A 15,587-nucleotide genomic window follows, 5' to 3' on the forward strand; every position below is an offset into this window, starting at 1 on the left:
ACTGCATCTGACATGGTTTCTGTCCTTGGAATTCTAATTTCCAGAGCTAACAGCCTTAGGAAGGAAAGGAGTCATGGGTTTAATTCATCTTTCTGCATGTGCCAGAAGAGTGAATTCAGAACCGAAATTCCAATAACAGAATGGTTGCGTATGGATTTCATGTTTACTATCACTGTGGAGCTACTCTTTGCGTTTTTGTAAAGTCTGTTTTTGAAAGCAATTACAGTTTTGACTTCAGAATCTGTGGCAGTGGGGTTCAACTATGATTTTGTTGTACACAACTTTGTTTTGAACCTACTCTTCTGTAATTTCTGTTTGTGCCTCCTTATAGTGTGAAAAACAGCGAATAATTGCTGCCTGTTCCCTTCCTTGAATGCAGTATTTCTGCTCTGTAAGCAACTTTCAAGATGAGTAATTGTAATCTGTTCAGTTACATATGCATTTTATACCCTGATTGTTATTGCCCATTTTTTCTGTATCTTCATCTGTGGTTTTATGTTATAGATGTGTGTGTGTGTGCGTACAGGGCTGTCAGAGCTTAACGCTGTGTTAAAGTGTAATCACAGTAACTTTATAGAAATTATATGATGATATTTTCTGTTTGGTTTTATATTCCTTTCCTAGTAACTTGTAAATGAGCTGTTTGGCTTTTTGAATTCTGCTAAATGTTAGGCTGATGCAAAACCATCTACGAGGAGCTGAATGCCTTCTTCAGCACTATTGGCAAACATAGTTAATGTCTCTTGCTCCAATTAAAGGTGATTCAGTGATAGAAATTTTCTTTGCTGATTTTTGTGTGTAACCTCTCTCCTTTTTTCATTTGGAGTTTCTAAGTGTTAGCTTAAGCAAATAAATTTGCAAATGTGCAAAACAACCTCATGCTGGTGTTCCCGCCTTCTTTCCCCTTCTCACATAACACTTTCACCTTGAAAGACAGGATTGGTAAAACATTACTTTTACCTACTCATGGGAGTATTGTGAATATAGTTTTGATATTTGTACACTTATTTGAAGAAATGATGGTCATTTACTCTGTGCTACTAGGGACCACAGCCAGGGAATAGGTTTTAACATACTTTGTGATCTCTGAAGTAATTCCTTAACCTGGATTAGAATTATCTTTGTAAACCAGTGATGCAAACTGCTAACAAATTTGAAGGGAGCATTTCCACATGTAGGAAAGGTAGACATCTCTATTCCAGTCTGGTAAGTAGAGCATTAGCTCTTCTGGCAGGTCCGGGTTCCCTTTTATAATGTCTCAGAGAATTCTTAAGCAATCTTTGCAAATTACTGCTTTGGAAGTATTTCCCAGCAGTATTACTGCTTTTGGAAGTATTTCCCCTGCTCTGAACAGTGCGTGTGCCAAATATACTCAATAAAGAGGGATAGAGGGGGTAGAGGAAAGGCTTATAAGGGTTCTGTGTTTTTTTCCTTCCTTTTTTTGAATTTTGCCTTTCTAGGAACTGAAAAGCATATCTGACCTTGAAAGATGTTTGGTCAGTTTGACACAGGAGGTAAAAGCTGGTTGCTTTCTTTATTAAATGGAGAGCCATGCTGAAGTAAATTGAGTATATGTAGTACTCCTGCTAGTGAGTACTAGAAAGTTTGATGCATTTGTTCAAGGTTTTGGTATAATGTTTTTTCTTTTTTTTTCCTTTTTTGAAGGCAGTTTCTGGGAGTGGGTGTGCGGGAAGGAAGTCAGAGCAGAACACTTGGACGTTTCCTGTTATATAATTGCTGCATATTTCCCATTCCTCAAATCGTATTGCCAGTGGGAATAAATTTCATCTAAAACTTGAATTCAATTAATATTGTGAATAAAGAATGTAAAAACAGTAGAGGTGCTGAAGGAACCCTATTTTGTCTAAAGGAATGCTATTTTGGGCGTGTCTTGAAATATACAGAGGAAGGCAGTTTAATTTCATTAAATGTGTTGATAACTATTTAAAGTTTTTGTTATTAATTTATATATTTATTTATATATTTATTTATTCATTTATAAGTTTTATATATTAGCATCATTGGAAGGTGGGATTAAGTGTAGGCCAGGACATATATCTGAAACCTTGTTGTAACTGTGATTTTAGAGTACTTTGACACCCTAGCACCATGTATTTGTAAGTTGTGTGATTAGATTTGTGTGAAGCAAGCATGTTTGTCGCAGTCCTTAGTTGTTATTTCAGTCGTGCTCTTTCACTCTTTGGGTCAGGCTGTGGTGTCCAGGCTTCTCGGGCAGCTGCAGGGTCCCTCACTCTGCTCTCATGGATGTAAAGGTTTTTCTAGAGGCTGGCTTCTGTGGACCGGTAGCCAAAATGATTTAAGGCAGCTTTCTGAACCATTTGCACCAAGGGTTGTCAGACTTTTTTACGGTCTGTTGTTAATAATAAGATGCAAACGTATTCCCCTTTCTTTGTAGTAGTGTGATCTTGCAGTTGTATACAATCAGTGGTGTGGTTGTTCCTTTTCTATGTAAACAATTAGTCCATTTTAAAGACTGCTGCTACTCTTGTAGCATCTGGAAATAGAGTTCACCAGTGCCAGAGGTTGGCCAAGTGTCCTTGGTACTGTTAGAGCTAGGGCAGTCGTTTTGCAGCAGGAGCTGCAGGGATGCCATCAAGTACTTAATGATTTCATGAGGTCTGCGGTAAAAATGGCTACAAACCAAGTGACTGGGTGAGAAGCTAGAAATACAGACACAAAGAGCTCCGTATTGAGAATAATGGTTAGGGATGGTGTAGTCTCCCCTAGGGTGCAGTTTGTAGGTCTGTGTCTGAATTGCGGTGACCTTGGGCAGTTAACTCAAGTTCACTCTTCCCTGCTCCTGGAATGATTGGTGTACTTGGCTGAAGTGCCTCGCGGTGCTGAAGTTGAATGTTTGTGAGGTTATTTGAGATGTTCAGATGGATGGGACTTTTCAGAAGGGCTTGTCGCAGATTTAAGTTTCCTGCTACTGAAATTGGTAGCACTCCCACTGACTTCAGTGGAAGCAGATATAGGCAAAGGAGTGTGATAAATACCTTCTCCATAAATCCAAGGGTTCCTTGTAGTGCAAGCATTTGTCTGCAAGAGGAGTGAAGGGGAGTTCACAGAACAACATTTTCAGGATTGTTTTCTGTAGAGCTCATTTGGACGAATGTGTATATGAAATTACAGAAAGGAAAAAAGGGAAAGGTTAGGGAGAAGGAAGATCAGTTAATGCTGACATTACTGTCATGATTGTTTTCTGGTTTGGACCGTGTTCCTTCACTGAGTTTCTCTTTCCCAGACTTAATTTTCATGCTACAGTAACGTCCTGTCTCTAACCCTCCTGTGGTTAGCTATCTGCCGGGAAGAGTGCTTTTGATACTTACTGCCTGACATACCCAAGCTGATAAATCATCCAAAATAGCAAAATAAAAGTTTTAATCCTTTATAATAAGTGCATCTGTCTTGATTTATTCAGAAAAAGTATTTCAGCCTGCGGTCATTTTCCTCCTATTGTTTGTTATATCATGCTTTGGTTAAATGGTAAGCTTTTGGGGACAGATGTTGCTTGGTTTTGCTTCCAGAAGCTCTTGCAGAGTTTGAATTTCACAAACCAATGCTTGACCTTTTTCTTTCTTTCTTTCTTTCTTTCTTTTTTAAGCATGTATTTCTCAGGAAATGTCTTCCTGTTGTAGAGAAATAGTTTGGCAATATATGAAATGAGAAGCAAAGTGGGAGAAGCCAGGTAAAGGAAACATTTCCAAGTCAAGTTTGCAGGTGGAGATTGTAGGATTGATAACATTTAATCTAGCTGGAAAAATATCATAGTGCTTATGGCCTCAGATAAAAACTAATAGCTAATTTTCTTAACAGGGCTCTTGACTGACAACATGGTTTCCTTCTACCAGCAGTGCTCAAGCACGTGTACAACTAACCTATAGCAACGCTGCACATAACAGCCTTTTCATAATGTCACCGCATTCGAGCTTTCCAGGGGAAAGCTCAAAGGTCGTACCGCTGGTTTATGGCTGTGGAATTATCCCTGCACAAGGGTATGGTTATCAGACATTCCTGACATTCCAGGTGGCTAATATTATAGTGCTTACATGCCAGCGCAGGACCAACTGCCGCGTCAAAGAAAGACGCAGGAGAAAACATGCGTGGCATTACCCATTTCCACTCCTCCGCCCCCTGCTCCCCCACCCCATAGCCTTGCAAAATGTCCGCTTTGCGTTGAACTTGGCCATGCCGAGGGGATAAACAAATTACCAGTAAAGTGATTTGGTTGTTGTTTTCTTTCCCCCCCTACAAAATATTTCTCATTCTCCTTTTCACTCCTTTTTTTCCAGTATCTTCTATTGCTAAAATGATGTAGCAAAACGTATAGCTGTGTTCCGTGTGGTTTTTTTCTTCTCTGATGGTTATTGTTAAGTAGAAAGCAAAAACAGTTTATCATAATCAAAAGGAAAAGGAAACAAAAAACCATGCCAGCAGGCAGTTTGACCTGGTCCTGCGAGCAGTGGGTGTGGGTCCCTTCCTTCCCAAAAGCATTCTTCCCCTTCTGGGTCTGGGCCATTCAGTCTGTGTGCCTTTTCAGAAGCACCTGTGAAGGGACAGAGCGAGCTGACATTGAGCTAATGTTAACCCCTTGGGCACTGGGAAGAGGCAGTTCAGCTCTACTTCACTGCTGCTGTAATGGATGCTATGGCCATCTTGAAGATGCACACAGCATCTTATGGTCAGCTGGGCGGCAGCACGTTCCCTCTTACGTGCTTTCTTGTGTGCCTGTTTGAGGACAGCAGTTCCCTGGCTGTTTGGTGGTGGGTGGTTTTTTTCCATCCTTAACTTTTCTGTGCTTGGCACATTGGGGATGGGTAGGAAGTTTGAGCGATGAGGATATGCTTTTTTCAAAATACAAGCACAGTAGTTCCTGTTCACATACTGCAAGCACGGATGATGATTCTGTGGGATACTTTCAAAACGGTGAAGTGAGGTAGGGAGGGATCTTTTGGGAAAAGTGGGCATTCCGACATATAAGAATTGCGATTTATATATTTCACAGCACTTTGGATTTGGTCTGGTTTGGTTTTATCCCTCCTAGGTTGCTTGGTGGGTGTCTTGGTTTTTAGTTTGGTTCACTACTTCTGCAGATTTTATTGGGCTTTCTAAGAAAACAACAAAAAATTAAACAGAAAACAGTTTCCTATAGTACTCGGTGCTTTTCTCCAAAGTCGTCGACGGTGAGGTACCAGCTTGTTTCTAAGCAGTACACACTGAACACTGTGAGCGGCTGTGTGCCATGGTACAGCGTACGGAACTGCGTTGGTCTTCAGGAAGGCCTTTTGGCATTAACAGCCCGCACAGATAATGGGCTGCCACGGCCATTTCACATGGTAGTGCTAATGTAACCCCGGCTCTGAAGGGCTCTCTAAATGAGAACTAAGAAAGACACCATTCAGCACACTGCCCTTTTCAGCAAAGCATTTCAATACAGCCTTGAGTACTTTGCCTAAATTATAGAGAAGAAACCATTTATTCAGTACTCTAAAAAAGATTTTAAAAAAACAACAACAAAAAACCTATGAGGAAGGAAAAAGATTGTTTAGTTTCTCTCTGATCTTTGTATGCTGCCTGAACACAATATTCTGTTGACCTGGGCTGCTGGCGAGCTAGACGAGAGTCTTTTAATGGAAACTCTATTTTTCCAAGCCTTACTTAGGTGTCCTCAAACATTTTTGCATGTGGTCTAGTCCTATCTACACAAATCCATAACTGGCTTGTAATATGGGAGATGTCATTGTAAACCGCTGCCAGTACTGGGGCGAAGTGCCTGAGCTTGTGAAACACTTGCGAGAGCTGTTACCCCAACAATACGTCCCCAGATATAGTCCAGCCATTCTGCGTAGCTGCAAGGTGGTGAACTTACTTTCGCATGTTTCTTAGCATAGGCACTTACCGGTGTGTGTGTACATTTTCATTCACCAAAAAAAAACTCTAAAACACACAAAAAATACATTTCTTTAGGGCCTACTTGCTGTCATAAGTATTTGGGGGTTAAAAGGAATTATAGGATAGAAATTGCAAGCTATTAAAAATGGTACTATACCTGTATGGTGTTTTGAAAGCTAGAGTCACCTCCCCGTTATCGCAGGTTTCCATTCTTTGTGTACAAATTTGACTGTTTTACTCATCCTTGTGCTATCAGGCATAAATCAGCATTATCTGGTATTATTGGGAGTTTTTCATAATTAAAGACTGGGGTGGCATTTAGTTTGAACTGTTCCTACCAATTCTGTACTGGTGTAGAAAAGGTAGCGTGTATGTTAATGGCCGCTGAAAAATGATTGCACAAATCTTGTGAGCGAGACAAACAAGACTCTTGACCCTCTGATATTTAAGGACTATAATAAAACGGGGGCTGCCAGCATGCTGGCCCTTGTTTAACGTATTCTCATGTCATGCTGATGTTCGCTGAATTACTCTTTCAAAATAATACCTGTAATGAACTGGTGGTTTATCTTAATAATACCCTTGTTAAAAGAGAATGTACCTAAGCGATACAGAGTTTGTACATAACGTCTTGGACTGCTATCTGAATGGGAGGGACTGCTGTGTTAAGAACACGGTGTTTAGAAACTGAAATCCTGTCAACAGAACCATGAATGAGATTTTGGAGAGAGAAATTGTGTGGGGGGTTGGCTAGTTTATAGACTCGAATGATCAAAGAAAATAGTGAAAAGAGTGTTTTGTGAGCACGCAAATTCTGCCACTTTCTCCAGGTAAATAGTCCAGTTACCACTTCTTAATGTTAGGGAGCTGACAACAGAAAGTAAGCCCGTTTTGTTGCAGCTTCAGCCACTGATTTGTAGAAGAGAAAATTGTCTTCCTGATGTAATGTAACTTTGCTGTCAGTGGATACAGACCTCAGCCGTAGTGAGCCGCAGTGCTCCCTTTCTAACCCTAGCACGGAGACACAGTGTGGTCTCCTCTGCAGTGCTGTATGCAGTCTGCTACCTGGGCAGTACTGCTAAGCATTCGTCCTGCTTAAATTTGGTCACCTTGCTTTGGGTCAGGAGCCTCACATTTCAATGATTTCTACAGTCAGGTAGGAAAAGAGGGAAACCTTCAGAGTGTTATTCATCCTCAGTCTAAGTAGATGTGCTGAATTAGTCTCCATAGGGAACCTGAAGGAGTAATTCAGGTTAGATAACAAACTCTTAAAGTTGATGGGATGAATTGCACCCATGAGTTTTATATAAGAAATCCATCTTAGGTGCCTGAAGTGAGTAAAATCCATGTCTGGCAGCATATTTGGAATGGGATTAGAAGATAGGTTTATAGACCTTTTAAATTCATAATGGTTGTATCATTAGAAAGCTGGGTAAGAGTTTAATTGATTTTAACTTTTAACAATTGATTCAACTTGAACACTAAATTAAGAGTTCTAGTAAAGAATTTAAGTACTTCTTTTTCTCTATACGTTCCTTTCCCTGATCAGTTTATTTAAATATTTACATTTGAGCTACTGCATGGAAATAAGAATGGAATATTTTCAGTTGTGTTTTTGCAAAATAAGTAAGAAAGTAACTGACATTGATCATATATTCTTGCATTCTGTGTCCTTGTGCTGACTGAAAGCATTTGCGAGGAAGTGCTCAGAAAAAGTGGTGTGACTATTGTATTGTGTGGCTGGTAGGTCAGCTGTACACCCTTTTGTAAGGGTGTGCGTAGTTAAGTGAGGCAGGTTCCAGGCAAGTGTGCGTGTGTCATTCCATCGTTGGGGTTCTTCAGTTATGTTTTAATAGATGTACCTTTAAGTTTTGTCTTCTCAGTTCATAGAGTGTGGAGAAGAGTCGTGCTTTTCAGAACAGTTGGTAATCTCTTTTAAAAAAAGTAAGAGCAAGTCCTGCATTGTAAGAGAAACGGGCAATGTACATTGTTATATAGCATTCGGTGTACAAGAATGAATGGGTATGAAATTTAATCTGTGTAACACTTCAGGTAAGTGTCATGCTAGATCTTGCTGCAAGGCAAAGCACGTGAGGGCATTTTGGGTAGGGGATAATTGGGATTTGGAGAAAGTTTTCAAATGCATGTTGAAATTGCTATAGAAGTTGAGCATTGACCCTAGTTATAATTGAATTCAAACCTCCGAGTCTTGACTGTAGGTCAAGCATTGCACAACAAAGGAGGTATTCTTGGAAGTCCTTTTAAAAGAGATTAGGATGAACCTGTTCATAGTTCTTGGGTATCTTTCATGCACCTCTTACCAACCTGCATTTTTCTTGTTTCTAATTGAGGAAAAGAAGAGTCTTGGATTTGTTTCTTTTTTGTTGTCCTCCCTCAGTTTTCTGAGATGCACCTTCTTACTTTTCTCTCTTCCCCTCATTCTTCATGACATTTATTATAAATTGCATTGCATCAGTCTAAGCAAAACATCTCAAGCTTTACTTGTGTAGTCCTTGCTTGTATGGGTAACGTCAGCACTTGAAATATGCTAAGGAAGTCAGATAAATTTAGAAGGGAGCAAAGACCAAATTCTGGAGTTTCCTGTTGATAGAGTCCTAATGGTAGTATGGGTAATTTCTACTTCAGTGTTGTGACTTCATCCTGAAGAGATTTAGGAGAGAAATAAGTCAGAGAAGGGACACAGCAGAATGCAGCATTACTCTTGTATCGAATAATGCATGGAAATTTGGGTGTGTACACATACGCATACTCTTTTGAAGAATATGCACACTGATCATCAAGGAAGTGTGAAACACCTTGGGTAGTCTGTATCGTATCAGAAAGAGAGCATTTACTACTACACGTAGTAAATTTCTCTTTTTTGTGGTCACTGACCTTAGGAAAAAAATCACTTCTGTATTTTTTGTGGTCAAGGGAATATCTTGAGCAGAAACGTGCACAAAGTTGACCAAAAATAAACAACATTGCACTGACAGTCCATCAGTCTGTAGTTACATTTCTGTTTTACAACATCAGCCTCTTTATTAATTTTGAACGCATATACAGACTTTTCTGTAGTCATGTCTATAAGAGCAGCAGCCATTAATGATAACGTATATTGCAGAATCTACTTTTCAAAGTTGTGGGTAAGTATTTTGAAAACTCAAAAGAAAAATGTGGATTTGAGGTGGCAAGATAGCTTCTCAATTTGTAAGCATTGGGTTTTCCAGGGCATCTGTGGAGTGATTGGCAACAGCCCAGTTATATACTGTTTGCACAGTGGAGACAGAGAGTTCTTCCTGGCTTTCCTAGGAGCAGGCACTCCTTGCGGTATGCACCCACTGCTTGTTCTCTCAGTCCTTGGAGCATGCTCCAATCCATAGGCTGAAATGGGAACGTTGCAGCAGTACAGGGTTGAGTAGAAAAATAATGCTATTTATGAGTTTAAGGCTAATGAATTAGACTTAATTTGGACAGAATTCTGAGAAGGATCAATAAATAAATAAAAATATTGCCCATAGGCAGGAATACTTGAATTTAATGAATATGCATTTAAAAAACCTTCTGTTAACTGATTCAGCTTCATAGTACGCTAAACGTGGACTTTAAGTCATCCTTTTCTAAGTATTGGCATTCTTTCAGGAACATGTAAATTGATAACCACAAACCGAAGAAGCATTACAAACTACTACCTTGGAATATCAGTGCCCTGAGACGCAGCACTTAATCCTCTATTATGATGCAATAAACCTCATTTTTCTTGGGTCACGGTTAATGAATGTAATGGCAGTCTGTCCATCAGCTGTTATTATGTCACAGATAATGATCTTCACACAGGCAAGATTCCTGCAGCCCCTGTTCTCAGGTATTATTTCCTTCCCAGTTACATTTCATAACTATCTCCTAACTCTTAGGTTTCAAATTCTGTCATACAGATTTTCTCTCGCATTTTACTTGTCTTCATGTCATATTAATTTCATCCATTTGCCGCATGTATTTTGAAAGTAAATAGTATTTATATGGGAACAGTTTTGAGGGCTCAAACCAGCCTGATATCTCCTTGTACTGATCATCGAAAGTGTCTGGCTCAAAAATCTTGTGCTATTAAAAGACTCTGGAACAAACGGGAGAGCCATGGGGATGTAACACTTACAGATAGTTAGGATCTTGTTATGTACAAACCTGCTCAAGTTTTTAAAATGTACTCAGGAGCAATTCTGATGTAGTTTGGATGTCAGGACAGCTGTGATGTCCAAGCATGATTCAGTGGAGCAGAATCTGTCTGGCACTATCTGGACTTCGGTGCTTCTGCCTCCTTCTTTTGTTTGAGGTCTAGAGTGGGTCACTTGAGTAGTACTTTTCCACAGTACTTTTTAATCGCATTAATTTATGGAGAGCAGGAAGAGACGGTGGCTGCTATTCATTCTCACGGTGTCTGATTTCTGAAAGGTGATAACACCTGGGCACAACATCCATATGGCCAGAGTGGTCTGTGCAGCTCCAAGCTGCAGAATGAGCTGTAACAGTAAGAAGTCAGTATTTGATTAAAAATAACGTTGGCGAGGAGTGCAGATGAAAAGCCAGGATATTACTGGGAATATATCCTTCCTGTAGAGGTGGTTTAAAAGTCACAACTTCTGATTGTTGCTAGCTGTGTTGTGTGTCTTTGGTGAAAGTATTAAATGCTTGTACAGAGTTTTAAGTGAATTTATTAGAGAGACCATCTGTGCATGTTTATATGAGTTTGCTATGATCCCCACTCTGTGATATTGTGTTTCAAATATTTTTACTCCTTAAATCAAAATGCAAATCTTGCAGTTCAATACTATAACATTAAAGCTAAGGATGAAGTGGATTTTTTATATTTCTTTTCAGCGTAAGAAATGTTTTATGAAAATCCACGTCTGTAATGTAATTCGAGGCAGGACTTTCTTCACAGCACGCTGCTCCCTCGTAGCTGGCACAGGTCCACACGACTAACTGGCCGCGCCGAAGGGCTCTTGCTTTCATGCCATTGATGTTTCCTCTGAGTAGCGGCCTGGGAACTCTTTATCACAGGTACCCAGTGTTAAGTCCGCTGCGTGCTGTGGACAGCCTGACTGAAGCTGCGATTGTATTATCCTGGTTTTCAAAGGCTTCTCCTGCTTTCCTAAGATCCCTCTCTTTCTGTCTAGCTGTTCCTATTTGCAAACAAGGCAGTAATCTTTGCTGTGATGCTGGTAACCGCTAATCGGTAGCGTTGGGGCAGGCGCGTTTGATCTGGCAGGGCAGCTGGTAACCCCAGCAGCTTGCAGCTTTTTCCAGTAGAAAAGTTGCTCCTGGACTGTGGCGAGGCAGCACGTGGTGGGTTATGACAGAGAAGAAGGTACTGCAGAAGCTACCTCTTTTCACAGTGCTGTGAAAAGTGGCAGTGGCTGGCCATTCTTGTGGATAACCTTTCCTGATAAACTTTTCTCACTTCTCTCTCATGCAGCTTGTAGTCTGTATTTTATGTCTTAGTGATCCAGATGTAATTTCACACTGGTGTTTTCACCAGAGTTCTGCCATAGTTGTCAGTGTGTTTAGTGGTTTTGCACAGCAGTTTGTAAGTGGCAAGCAAACTTACTTTGTGTTTGCTTTGTTTCCTTTGTTATAATTAAGTATCAGTAACTTTCACGGGATTATATTTTAAACTTCAGAGAAATACAAGAGCATAGATTTATGCTTACAAATTAAGAAAAAAAATCTCTCCACTCTGCAGAAATTTTGGAGCATTAGAACTTGATTATTTGTAATTTCTGCAACCTGAAGTGGCAGGAACAAAGTGTTGCACTGCTTAAAGAATTGATAGGTCAAATCCATCAATAATTTTTCTGTGGGACAATAATTTTGAAATCAAAACTGTGCTCAGCTACATGAAGAACTTAATTCAGTAGCTTTGTAAAGTATTTTCTCTGTAGTGTTTTCTGCACAAAAAAGCCCTCTCATTTTTATGAAGTAAAACATACTATTCTTCTCTGCCATTCCTCACAAAATGTTGATGAACTAGTTAATTTTGAAAATCTGTAAATTTGAAAATAATTGAGGAAAAAATACTAACCCCCAAAAACCCTATGTGATTTGCAGAAAACGCACTCCACAGTCAGTAAGACTGTCAAGTAGGTCTGTTTATTCAGCGCTGGGCAGCACGGGGGGTAGTCCCAACAAAGTCGTGCACACCTGACGCGGCAACTTGCCTCGGTTATATGCAGCAAAGAGTTACATATGCATGAAGTTTCACAGTGCGCCTATACGTATTCATAACCCGACCCCGCTTCATATTAAAATTAGATCTAAGGAGTCATTTCCATAAACTCCTCCCATCTGCACTTGCGCATTGTCTTCTCCTGGTGGTGGTCGTCGGGGGGGGGGGGGGTGAAGGTTGATGACTCTTCCTCGTCACCACTAGTTGACCTCTTGTCTTTGTGCAGACTCAGTTGCTCCTTGGCTCTTGTCCATCTTGTTAGTTTCTACCAGTTTCTTAAGATAGGCTCATACTCTTATTAGGAGGCTGACCTTGGTAAGGGGCCCGAGGCTTCTTGCTTTAGTTAATTTGCACAATGCACGGTAGTTAGCAAAGACACTAAGTAGCATCCTAGTTTAATGCTGTCAGCGCGCTATCTACTTGATAAGATTCTCCTAACTCTCTTTCTCATACATGCATTGCATGTTTAACTTTTTATTTATATGGAATTTTCATGACAAGATGAAAGCTTCAGTGAGCAAAGGAGGCGATACTTGTGTGTCCCACAAACTGCGCTTGGTAATCCTAGTCTCAGGATTTTTAAAAAATTCTGAATACATACTAACGTTATGGTGATAATCTTAAATCTCTTGTTCTTCCAACTAAATATATCAGTAAGTGACGTGGCTGTGGGTTTATCAACAGGAAATTTGATACTTAATACTCATTTATTTTCCCCAAACCAGCAAAAACATGATGATGTGAAGCCTTGCTCCACCCCACTCAGAAAAAACTGCATGTATTATTGTTACCAAACTATTTCTTGCTGCAAATAGGTTATTAAAATTAAAAAATAATTATCCATCTTCCTAAAAAGGAACCATGTAAACATCTGAATGTCCATTTAATGTTACTTTTAAAATGTCTACTCCAATGCACTCCTTCTCCAAACTGCTGCTAATTTTATTCAAGTACATGGGTTGGTTAAGTGCTGCTAGCAGTATCTTAAATGATTATATTTTCTTTTCTGTGTTTTCCATCTATGGTCGTTAGACAAGATGACCTTGAAATCCAATGTTGTCATCACAGACTCAAGGTTGAAGGGTCCAGTTATTCTGAGGACAAATAGGGATGTAGATTTTTCTTTTACAAGCTATTGGTTGTTGTTTAATTTTGAACTGTCAAATGTGAAAGATGTTGCAATGAATTTCTCACTTGAGTACCTGTACTGGAAAATGTTTGCAATAATTTATGTTATGTTCTTGGAGTTAATGAATTCATAAGGATGGAGTAGGGGAAAAAGAATCAAGAGCCTAAACTGTAAGGGGGAGGGTTAAGGGATAACTCTTTCTCCGTATTGTCATTCTTTAGCTCTTGTCACAATAGAAATTCATACAAATAACAAACAGATGTAGGGAAGAGAGAGAAGCTATACCTTGAACTTGTTTCTTTATTTATAGGTTAACAAAACCCTTGTCATTTGCGGATTGTGTTGGGGATGAACTGCCATGGGGATGGGAAGCTGCATACGATCCTCAGATTGGTGTGTACTATATCGATCACATCAACCGTAAGTATTTTTCAGTTTGCCCTATTGATTTTATAAGAAGACTCATCACAATTAGACTTTCCTGAGAAGCTCCTGAAGTGTAACTAGGAGTAGGAAAAGATTTCTTATGTGGTGGTTTTACCCTGCTGGGCAGCCAAACTATCACAGCCACTTTCTCAAAGGGAAAGGGGGATAAAATGAAGCCAGCTGGAGCTGTCTTTTATCTGACATGGGGCAGCTTCCGGACTTGTCTCATGGAGGACAGCCCTGCAGCCCCCCAGCTACCAAAACCTTGCCACATAAACCCAATACAGAATTGTAGTTATAGTAATGATTCATCATGTTCAATAATCAAGTTATCACATTGTTGTGCCTGGGTTTGTGAATGGTTGCAAGTGTACTCACAGTTATTCACAATTATTCACTCTTAATCTTTTTCTGAGGAAGAAGTCCATGTAATGTATGGTAAATAAAGATGGTTTACATCTGTTGGTACCTGCAAAGTGTAGGATGTTGGATGGCTATTACATATACAGCAACGCACACTGGTGGGAATGAGTATAGTCAGACATGAGGAACCAAAAACTGGCTTCAGTCAGACTACCGAAAGGAGCTATGTAGATTAGGCAGTGTGGAGTGTGGGGGGTAATTTCCAATTTGTATGTGTAGTCTGGCAAATGTATTGTAGTTTTAAGAATGTTGTTGAATACAGTTCAAGCTATAAATAATGCTGTATCTTGTAGTAATTGGAAAGGGAATGGGGATCAAAATGCTAGGGAAAAATTGACCTTTGGTATAATGTTATTGGCTTCAGAAAGCTTACAAGCAAATCTGTTGCAGAATGACTACATCTACTTCTACGTATATTTTTAATTGCATAGGAGTTATAGCTAAATCATACAAAACTACAGCAAAAAAATTTGAAATGCAGTCCATGTTGTACTTAGCCAAATGAATACATTACTGGAAGCATTTCTGTCTTTGTTTTCTGTATTCATTAGTCCATCCTAATTGATATCTTTCTCTCTTTTCTTGGAAATGCTTTTTTATAACTTAATAGAAAGGATTCCATTAAAAATACCTGAATGTAAGTGCCTGTATATGTGCTAGCAGCGCTGTGTACTTAAAGAATGGTAAGGTGCCTGTGCCTGTGGTCGTTTTACCCTACTATGCAACTGAACTCCACTGCAGCTGATCTCTCACTCCCCCTCCTCAAAGGAAAAAGGGGAAAAAATACAATGGAAAAGGCTCAAGGGTTGAGATAAGGAAAGGGAGATCACTCACCAGTTACAGTCATGGGCAAAACAGGCTCACTGTAGGGAGATTAATATAAGTTATTGCATATCACTAGCAGACTAGCACAGTGAGAAACTAAAAGCAAACTAAAAACACCTTCCCCCCGTCCACCCTCCTCTATGTCCTCCCCCTGAGTGGCACAGGGGAATGGGGAATGGGGGCTGTGGTTGGTCCCTGTGCCTTCATTTGCACCACTCCTTCACGGTCCCTCTCTGCCCCTGCTCCACACGGGGTCCCTCCCACAGGATGCCTCCTTCCTGAACTGAGCCTGCGGGGGCTGCCCACAGGCAGCAGCTCTTTGAACTGCTCCATCATGGGTCCGTACCACGGGGCCCATCCATCCCCCAGGAGCAAACTGCTCCAGCACGGGTCCCCCATGGGTGGCAGCTCCCCCCAGACCCCTGCCCCTGCGTGGGCTCCTCTCCACGGGCTGCAGCTCCGGCCCGGGGCCTGCTCCTGCGGGGGCTCTCCATGGGCCGCAGCCTCCTCCAGGCCACATCCACCTGCTCCACCGGGGGTTCCTCCACGGGAGGGCTGCAGCGTGGAGATCTGCTCCGTGTGGGACCCATGGGCTGCAGGGGGACAGCCTGCTCCACCAGGGGCCTCTCCACAGGCTGCAGGGGAACT

The 15,587-nt window shown here is 40.6% G+C and overlaps 1 protein-coding gene across 2 annotated transcripts in view; it reads left to right on the plus strand.

Annotated features, from left to right (window-relative positions):
- Positions 1-15,587, plus strand: part of WWC2 (WW and C2 domain containing 2) — a 99,099-nt gene that overhangs the window by 19,888 nt on the left and 63,624 nt on the right. For both annotated transcript variants that reach the window (XR_004750769.1, XM_035326044.1), the window contains exon 2: positions 13,576-13,685. Coding sequence is in view for 1 of the 2 variants with exons in the window: in XM_035326044.1 (XP_035181935.1) it covers positions 13,576-13,685 (110 nt within the window). In the remaining variant the exon portion in view is untranslated. The remainder of the gene's footprint in view (positions 1-13,575; positions 13,686-15,587) is intronic.

The sequence above is a fragment of the Oxyura jamaicensis genome, chromosome 4 (assembly GCF_011077185.1).
Source record: "Oxyura jamaicensis isolate SHBP4307 breed ruddy duck chromosome 4, BPBGC_Ojam_1.0, whole genome shotgun sequence".
Classification (NCBI taxonomy): Eukaryota; Metazoa; Chordata; class Aves; order Anseriformes; family Anatidae; genus Oxyura; species Oxyura jamaicensis.